This window comes from Brassica napus, chromosome C5 (genome assembly GCF_020379485.1).
Source record: "Brassica napus cultivar Da-Ae chromosome C5, Da-Ae, whole genome shotgun sequence".
NCBI lineage: Eukaryota > Viridiplantae > Streptophyta > Magnoliopsida > Brassicales > Brassicaceae > Brassica > Brassica napus.
Genome location: NC_063448.1, coordinates 34931381 through 34940351, shown reverse-complemented (window position 1 = coordinate 34940351; position 8971 = coordinate 34931381). Strand labels below are relative to the sequence as shown.

Below are 8971 nucleotides of genomic sequence, written 5' to 3'. Positions count from 1 at the left end.
CAAAATATGGGAAAAAGACAAAAACATCTTGAAAGTTATAATGTTCAAAAATATGAAAAAAATAAAAAATAATTTTGATGCTGAAACCGTTAATCTTAGAATCAACAAATGCATAAATGCAAATTTCAGTTATTGAAATTCAATATATTTTTACATTAGATGCTCGCTTCACTACTATACTGAAAAAAACACATTATTGAAAAAACAAAGACAAAATATATTAACATATCACTATTACTACTAAATAACACAATAAAAACACCAAATAACGTTCTTAACAATTAAAGTGATCATCTAATTACATTATCCAAAAAATCATACTTTTAACAACAATAAAACAATATTCTGCGCGAAGCGCGGACACCCCTCTAGTATTATATATTTTAGTGTTTTACATGTGATAATCATTTTTGGTATTTCATTTTATAGTGGTTTTTAGGCATAGTAAACCTAATATATCCAGTTATCTGACTAACTCATTTTTGGGCATAGTAGACCTAGTAAATCCATGCAACACACCAAGTTTTAAACATTCAAAAGCATTATCCTACCAAATTTGAAACATCCAAAATATTTAAATAACATCCTAAATACATAAATAAAAGATAAACAACTAAGAAAGGCCAATATCATCTTCCTTGAGAATGAGATGCTTCACATCGTTGAACTCCACCTCAGTTCCAGCGTACTTGTGGAGTAAATGATTTGTGCTCCAGTCTACACCACAAGAAGAAAGGCCAATATTAGCATGAAACCGAAGCAAACGAAGAAAGAGCAGCGGCTTGAAGGGGATTGTGAGGTTTACTTACAGGGACAGTGATATCAACTTTGTTCTTCCCAATAATTCCCATTTCACCCACAGCAACGACTTCACCTCCTTGAGGTTTCGATTAACCTGTAGATAGAAGTAAGATACCTCCCATTGTCTTCTCCTCTGCCTCCTTGATCTTTGACCCGTAGATGGAAGTAAGATACCTCCCATTGTCTTCTCCTCTGCCTCCTTGATCTTCACCAAAATTCTATCTCCCAATGGCTTAATTGAAGTGGACTGTAAATAACACAAGAAACAATCAAAAACTTATAATTCATAACTAAAGGAGAAGGAACGTATCCACATATCTTTACAAACCAAGCTTGTAAAAATAACCTAAAGCTATGTTTTTTTTTCATGTGGCCAGAGCTATGGAAACAGCAAATCCAAACATTCAGATAAGTTTTTTCACAGGTTCAATCAAATGAGCAAGTAGTACGTACCTTAGGAGCAATGACAGAAGCAGCTTTGACAACCAAAGAACGGAACTGGCTCTGCTTAAGGGTGCCTGGTTTCAAAGTTCCAAGCTTGGCACTCGAAACTCTGAGCGAGGCTAAGCTCTTGGCTGACACAGTAACTGGTGATATTGTAAGTTGTGTCGTCGCCATTTCTGCTATCAGTCAAACAGACATAAACTTACAACTGTTAGATTCGACCCAGATTTGACCAATTTTCTGCAAAAACCAGTCACTATTGAGAGATCCCATTGGTTTCTCCGCCCAAAGATAAGACCTTTTATGTTCAATTCTCGCTGTGAACCGATAGTGAAGAGAGAGGGTAGGCAAGTAACGAGAAGAGATTCATGCCTTGAGGATAAGAGAAAGGATTGTGACTTAAAGGAGTGACGTCGACGTCGTCTTCTTGACTCATTATCGTTTCCAGCGCGACGTGACCACTGTTGCCGTTGTTGCTGCTGATGTTTCTGCTGGTACGACTGATAATCAGGATTCGGCGGCTCTCCACGTCCCGGCTGATATCTTGTCGGTCAGCGAAAGAACAGAAGAAAAAACGAATCGAAATTTCCAATTTGTTTATTCACAAATTGAAGAAGAGAAGGCGTTATAGAAAAACTTTCTCGGGAAAAAAAAAGTGACAAATACGCTCTCAGTTGTTCTTGTCGGAGGGCTTCAATGGGTTTAGTTGGAAGGAAACGCGGTCGTTTTAGCTTTAGATGGGTCCGTTTTGGTGGTCGAATAGTGTAAATATTCTAGTTTACTAAGGAGCAATTCGTCTTTAGCCACTCGTTAGCCACATAGGGGACAGGGGATTTTTTAAGAGGGCTTGGGGCATATGGAGTTAAAGTCAAAGAAACTGAATAGGCCAAAAAAAAGATGTAATAAGATAAGTGATATAAAGACCAAGTAACAAAATATTATCTTACTTCATGTTATAAAACAGTAGCGAAGGTGTCTCATAAACGAACACATAATAGAGTTGTGCAAAATTGTTCAAAGAAATTAAAAGACGGTCTTTATCAAAGATTGAATCCAGCTGCAGCTACCATCATTGGCTTAACGCTTCTTAGAGACACCAACAGTCTTGCCTCTGCGACCAGTTGTCTTGGTGTGTTGACCACGGACACGGAGACCCCAGTAGTGTCTCAGCCCACGGTGGTTCCTGAAGGCAAAGCCAAATTTACATGCAAACTCATTCAGTTTAAAACCCATAAGAGAACAAACAGTATTTAACAAGTTAATCTGATCGGAATCAGTATTGGGAGATTTTACCTGATTTTCTTGAGACGTTCAAGATCATCCCTGAGCTTCATGTCAAGGGCGTTGGAGACAACTTGAGAGTACTTCCCGTCCTTGTAGTCTTTCTGTCTGTTCAAGAACCAGTCTGGGATCTTGTACTGTTTTGGGTTGGCAACAATGGTCATGAGGTTGTCGATCTCAGCTGCAGATAACTCACCAGCCCTGAAATCAGAGATCATAACAGCATGTGCACAACACCATTAGAATATACCACGCAAATTTTCGCTCAACATACAAATCCCTGACTATTCTACAGTTATCATGTTAAACTGACAAACAAACAATGGGAGAAATGTCAGAACTAACATAAGAAATGCAAATGTTTCATTTAAAGACAATCAAGATATCAAAGTGGAAATATAATTCATATAATTAATTAGTCAAAGCAGACATGACCTATAACTTGCAGAAAAGAACTCAAAAAACACAGACCAATCTGGTCGACGCAAAGGATGTGCGCAAGACAATTAGAAATACACTACACAAGTTTTCGCTGAACATTCAAATCCCTGGGTGTTCTACAGTTATCATGTTACAGTGACAAACCAAACTAATTTCATCTAAAGACAGTTATTAACAACAAAGTGTGTGATTGATAAGTCAAAGCAGAAATGGGCTAGAAATTACAGAAAAAGACTCAAAACGCATACACTAATCTGTCCGATACAAAGAAGTACTAGTTTACATTCTAACTTTCTGAAGGTTCGTAAGACAAGGGAGAGACAAAGCATACCTCTTGTTCATGTCGACATCGGCCTTCTTGCAGACGATGTTGGCCAAACGCCTGCCAATACCCTTGATGGAGGTAAGGGCAAACATGATCTTCTGCTTCCCATCCACATTAGTATTGAGCACACGTAGAATGTGCTGGAACTCGTCGTTTGCAACCAGAGACTACACAATAACAAACAGAAAACAAAACATCAAAACCAGCCTTGACAGAAAACAAAACATCAAAACCAGACGTTAGTGTTGAGCACACGCAGAATGTGCTGGAACTCCTCGTTTGTAACAAGAGACTAGACAATAACAACCAGAAAACAAAAACATCAAAACCAGCATCGACAGAAGATCGAAAGATAGAAACATTCAACGGCAAAACTAACACTGATCGAGATCGATGGTAACTAACTTAGAAATGGGAAACGGAAAACGTAAAACTCTAATTACCATTGTGCGATCTCGAAGAGAAGAGCTGCCTGAGGGAGAGGACTGAGTATGGAAGCTGTCGCCGTTTTAGAGTAGGGTTTCTTCTGCAGGTGGTGTGGGTGGTTTATATGTTACCTCCTTTGATAAACTGGACGCCCTTTTCTACATATCCATTGTAAATTGGGCCCAAGTTATTTATCCTCATATAGGCCCAAACTCTATGAACCGTGTACACAATTTTGATACTAAAAAAATAAGAATAAACCGTGTTCTTTCTTTATATATAAACTATGCTAATTAGTTTTTTTATAAATCGTGTATCCTATCATCGGATATAATACTTTTCAATTTTCATGTACGACTCATTTGTTTCAAATCTTATATTTTTAGCGTTTGAGGATCTAACATCTAGACCTCTATGACATCAATTTATTTGAGTTTTTTTTATATAAACTATGATAATTGGTATGAAATACACAGATTTTTTTTTTATAAATCGTGCATCTATAATCGGATATAATACTTTTCAGGCACGAGACATTTGTTTGGCATCTTATATTTTAGGGTTTGAGGTCTATGAGTCTATGACATCAACTTATTTGAGTTTAATTCTATTTTTAGGGTTTGAGGATCTAACATCTAGACCTCTATGACATCAACTTATGACATGTCAAACAAATGATTTTTGCATGAAAAGTATTATATCTGATGACAAATTTTGGTTAGATTTACATTCATGAACAACTTATAATTAGGCCTGAGACGGATCTGGATATCCGGGAAATTCAGGGTTTCCGAATATCCGTCCCGATATTCTATTACCCGCGGATATCCGGATCTGGATCCGGATCCGTAAAAATAATTAAAAATAACAATTGTTTTTTTATACTAATTTTTTTAATATAATACATAAATTAAATATTTATAAATATATTTATATATGTCTATAATATTGTAAAAACTAAAATATAACATTATAAGATTAATTCATGTATAAATATTAATATATCAAATATTAATATTAATGAAATTTAAAAATTAAATGTGTTTTAAAAATATTGATCCGGATCCGGATATCCGGACCTAAAAATTAAGATATCCGGATTCAGATTCGATTCAGAAGGATCCAAGATTTTACTATTCGGATTCGGACCCGGGCACCCCAGATATCCTATTTTCGGAGCGGATCCGAAGCAGATCTCGGATCGAATCTGAATATCGGATAATAAGTCCCATACCTACTTATAATGTTATCTGACAGTAGACAAATCATGATTTCTCTATACAAAGGTGACTGAAGTTTATTTAGACAACGTTAACTATCCTTGATACCTAATTATTTGAAACATTGGCCACAAAAATCTTGTTATACTCGCCCAAGCATATGTTGTATCAAGGAAACGAAAACTTATTTTTAGATTCACCCCCTAGTTCACCAACCAATAAAGTTTTGTTATTTTATATTTAATATTTTTTTAAAAAAGAAACAAAAATATTGTCAAGTTATACTATAATTCTAAAACAAAAAGGTAAAAGAATAAATAAAAAATAGTAGTAGTTATAAAAAAAAAACATTTTAAAAAATTATTTTTAATGTCGACAGTAAAACACTAAACTCTAAACACTAAATCCTAATCCCTAAACCCTTGATAAACTCTAAATCATTGGGTAAACCTTAAACCCTTGGATAAATCTTAAACTCTAAATCAAAAATACTTAACACTAAAACACTCAAAGATTTAGGGTTTAGGGTTTAGTGTTTTAGTGTTTAGTTTATTTATTTATTTAGAATTTAGGATTTATCCAAGGGTTTAGGGTTTATCCAAGGGTTTAGGGTTTACCCAAGGGTTTAGGATTTAGGATTTAGAGTTTAGTGTTTTGCTGACGACGTTAAAATTATTTTTAATTTTTTTTGTAACTATTATTATTTTTTTATTTTTTTTTATTTTTATTTTATTTTTAAAACATAATATAACTTGACAATATTTTTTTTGATTTTCTAAAAGATATCAAATCTCTACTATATAAAAGAAACTAATTTGAAAGCTCCTGAGCTATGCCACATGGGCACAAATATTCTCATCCAACCAAACTTACACGTCAGCTACTCTTTTACTCTTTCGTGTATTATAATTCTTAACAAATGTAGCCCATCAGAAAAGGCCCAAATATTAAGAGCAAAGCCACCTCCTGCCATTCCGAATCTCCGCCATAACGTTCCTCCACCATCAAACCCCTAAATTGCTATAAATTTCCTATGGAAACCTACCTCTTCAAATATCCTCCCTCTCTTCGTCTCTTCCACATTAAGCTAATCAATGGGAAACATCTCAACAACGTCAGAATATTAAGAGCATGGATGGATCAACTCTTCAGCAAGATTTGATTCACCTATAACTTAGAGATCAGACACTTACGGTTACTTGGTACAATCCATTACATGTTCTCTTATGCTATTAGTTGATTGATCTATATTTGTTAATGGTATGGTTTTATTTTGGTACAGTTGCGTGTGGTTTTGATTGCCTGTTTGTTTGATTAGAAAATGATTGTATAAGAACGACAATAGTGTGACATCTGCAAGACACATTGTTAATGAAAATTTTGTTGTATATATTAACTTTCAGCTCTCGCAGTTGGGATGCTTGGAATTCTTCTCAACAAGTTGGCCTCAGGTATTACTGTTAAAGGCAGCAGTAACAATCAGGTTCCCTCTGGTATTACAAAATTTCCCAGCTGTCTACCTTTCTTAATATTTTAATACTTCTAAAGTAATATTTTCTTTTGTCCAAATAAAGAAGTAATATTTTCTCTACTTCAATTTTCAGAATTGATTAACGAATCCATGGTTCTTTTGTTGTTCTGAATTCACATATGTAATTTCAGGATGGAAAACATGTGGCTGCTACAAATGGCATATTACCGTTTTCCAGATAACAAAATAATGAACTAGAACATTTTTTTTTTGGCAAAAAAGATATATGATCTCTCTATTTTGCATTCTATATGCTGTTTTTTAGCTCAACGCTTTTTAGCGGGTCGGACTTATGGTGGGTCTGGTGGGTGGGCTCTTCGATTTCTGTCATGCTCTTCATCCTCATCCTCACCAAGCCTGCTTAGACTGAACCAAGTCCCTCCATTCCCGAGGTTATATATCTTCTGACTTCTCTCTTGGTTGCCTCGTTACTCATCTCTTCTTCTTCTTCATACTCACTTTATTTGGTACACATATGTGGTACCTTCTCTTTTCCTTGACTACACATAATTTTATAACCTGTGATCTGCAGCAGCGACGATACCTTCATGATAAGCATGTGGAGGGCATGACCATGATTAAGGAAATGTTGAGTCCAACCTTTGTCGCCCGCCAAGTTAATCGCCAGATTACTCTTGCCAAAGAAAGTAAAAACCTTCAGTTTGCTTGAGACCTCAGCGCCAAGATCCGCAACTCTCAGATGCTTCTCTCCATTTTTTCCACTGCCAAACATCCTTTGATGGTGAAAAATTCGAACCTACTATCTTTGAAAGGTGATTTGGGAAGCACAAATGTGGAATAGGCAGCTCAAATGTTGAGGTGCAGAGTTAGCGGAGAGACCATAGAAGTCGGCACCTTCGGTTTAGCAACCAATGATGAAGAGCGGCTCCTCCAGGTTTGCGCTTTTTCAAAATGATGATTCATTACTGTATGTGTGTTTCCAAGTGCTACTTTACTTACTAAAGTTCCCGTAAATACTCGAGTTGTAGTCAAAATTGTTGGTTTGGTTGCATAACTCATTGAAATACTTTCCTTGCAGTAAATTGGTGCTTAATAAATATCTAAGTTGGTTCAAACAAAATAGATCTTTTACGTAAAAATATGTTATCACATTTTTTCTTTGTTTGTTATTAACACTATTCTTCTATGTTTTTCAACATACCCTGAGAAATATTTTACTGAACAACGCATGTGTTCCTCATGATAAAGAATGTAATAACGTGATCGTTGGCTTCATCTTTTTAATGATCTATAGGCATTAAAGGTTAATGGATTGATCTTAGGATTACTCTGGTTCCTTAAATTTAAAAGGAAAGATGAAGAATGTGAGCACTTGATTAGCCATGTTGTTAATTCCTATTAGAATTCTGCGATTTTTAATCATTCCTCCTATGTTGTTGGGCCAGTGTTTGCTTCTTTAAAATGTATCTCAAACATAGGAGTCTCTTATATTTATCTTTCTAAATTTGAGAAGATGATATGTATATATATTTATTCTTAAACTTATCTTCCATCTGTTTTGATAATTCAAAAGTCGAATTGAGATGCATTTGACAAAGCAGCTAACAAAAAGAAAGGGGAGGTCTAAGCCCTCTCTAGAAAAAGGTAAGGTTGTGTTTTTTTTTTGTCAGCTTTTAGTAGACAAAAGTCTTGAAGCTATTCACTGTTTGTGTTACTCTTTTTTCCTTTTTGTCGCAGTTGTCTCTCCTATTCTATAGACTATAGCTGTGTTTGTATGATTTTAGTTGGTTCCATATGGATTGCCTGTTATGTATTGTGATTGAATGGTTGTGGCATTACGCATTGCATATATTATAGTATATGGGCTCATTCATCTGTGGAAGTGTAAGCCAGAGAAAGAGTTGGTGCAGCTGCGAACCAACAAGAAAGAACAAACATAAAGACGTTACAAATTTCACTATAAAATATTAAAGTACTGTCTTCCCTTTGTTGTTGTCACTTGGAGTCATAATCTAAGTAATCCAGCTTAGTTTTTGACAGTATATATACAGTAGATAAATATATTTCAGTCTAATTTAAATCATTGCAGTAGGATTAATCTAGCTATTTTATCAAGTGGATATGTTCCATGATAGGTTCTCCATCAATCTTCATAGATTTACGTGAGAAGAGTTACAAAAAAGGATTTGGAATGAAGCCAAAGATAATCCGTGAGACGCGTCAACCAAATCATCGAATCCAAGTTTTATAAATCTTACGATAATGAATGAGGACCATATATGTTTTATGTATTGTAGGAACCAACACAAGGGACAGATTTGAGCTCCGTGTACACAAGCATGTGATCGGCCTCTTCTGCTCTCCGGATGTAGTGAAGCAGATCACTTCCATCACTATTGAGGCTGATGTTGAGGGCAAAGGTCAACGTTACTGATTCTTAGTGCATGTGTAATAGTTTACAAATTGTCTTTGAATTCCAACGATTTTGTCTTTTTTTTTGTAACAAAGGTTTAGATTTCGTCTCCACTTCCTAAACCAATA

General features: G+C 35.3%; 2 protein-coding genes across 3 annotated transcripts; both read right to left on the bottom strand.

Annotated features, from left to right (window-relative positions):
- Positions 1-505: 505 nt before the first annotated feature.
- LOC106361944 (20 kDa chaperonin, chloroplastic) lies at positions 506-1946 on the bottom strand. Of its 2 annotated transcripts, none has more exons than XM_048758820.1 (4): positions 1544-1946; positions 1255-1421; positions 810-1048; positions 506-717 (listed from the first exon to the last, which is right to left on the bottom strand). In XM_048758820.1, exons 2-4 carry the CDS (start codon positions 1417-1419, stop codon positions 675-677), a joined length of 447 nt encoding a protein of 148 aa, XP_048614777.1. In that variant the 5' UTR covers positions 1420-1421; positions 1544-1946; the 3' UTR covers positions 506-674. The 2 variants fall into 2 exon arrangements, with proteins under 2 accessions (XP_048614777.1, XP_048614776.1); XM_048758819.1 differs by having other exon boundaries at positions 1618-1945.
- A 227-nt stretch (positions 1947-2173) lies between these two features.
- On the bottom strand, positions 2174-3914 carry LOC106361945 (40S ribosomal protein S18). The gene is made up of 4 exons (XM_013801755.3): positions 3736-3914; positions 3299-3459; positions 2539-2727; positions 2174-2428 (listed from the first exon to the last, which is right to left on the bottom strand). Exons 1-4 carry the CDS (start codon positions 3736-3738, stop codon positions 2323-2325), a joined length of 459 nt encoding a protein of 152 aa, XP_013657209.1. The 5' UTR covers positions 3739-3914; the 3' UTR covers positions 2174-2322.
- Positions 3915-8971: the final 5057 nt, after the last annotated feature.

What these genes read in the sequence shown, in the direction of transcription:
- LOC106361944 (XM_048758819.1), bottom strand. Translation starts at nt 1,681, where the DNA reads ATGAGTCAAGAAGACGACGTCGACGTCACTCCTTTAAGTCACAATCCT. An exon ending in TCCTTTCTCTTATCCTCAAG is followed by an intron (nt 1,422 to 1,617) that starts GCATGAATCTCT and finishes GACTGATAGCAG; the next exon opens with AAATGGCGACGACACAACTT. An exon ending in CTTCTGTCATTGCTCCTAAG is followed by an intron (nt 1,049 to 1,254) that starts GTACGTACTACT and finishes TGTTATTTACAG; the next exon opens with TCCACTTCAATTAAGCCATT.
- LOC106361945 (XM_013801755.3), bottom strand. An exon ending in GATGTCGACATGAACAAGAG is followed by an intron (nt 2,728 to 3,298) that starts GTATGCTTTGTC and finishes CTCTGATTTCAG; the next exon opens with GGCTGGTGAGTTATCTGCAG. An exon ending in GAACGTCTCAAGAAAATCAG is followed by an intron (nt 2,429 to 2,538) that starts GTAAAATCTCCC and finishes CTTTGCCTTCAG; the next exon opens with GAACCACCGTGGGCTGAGAC.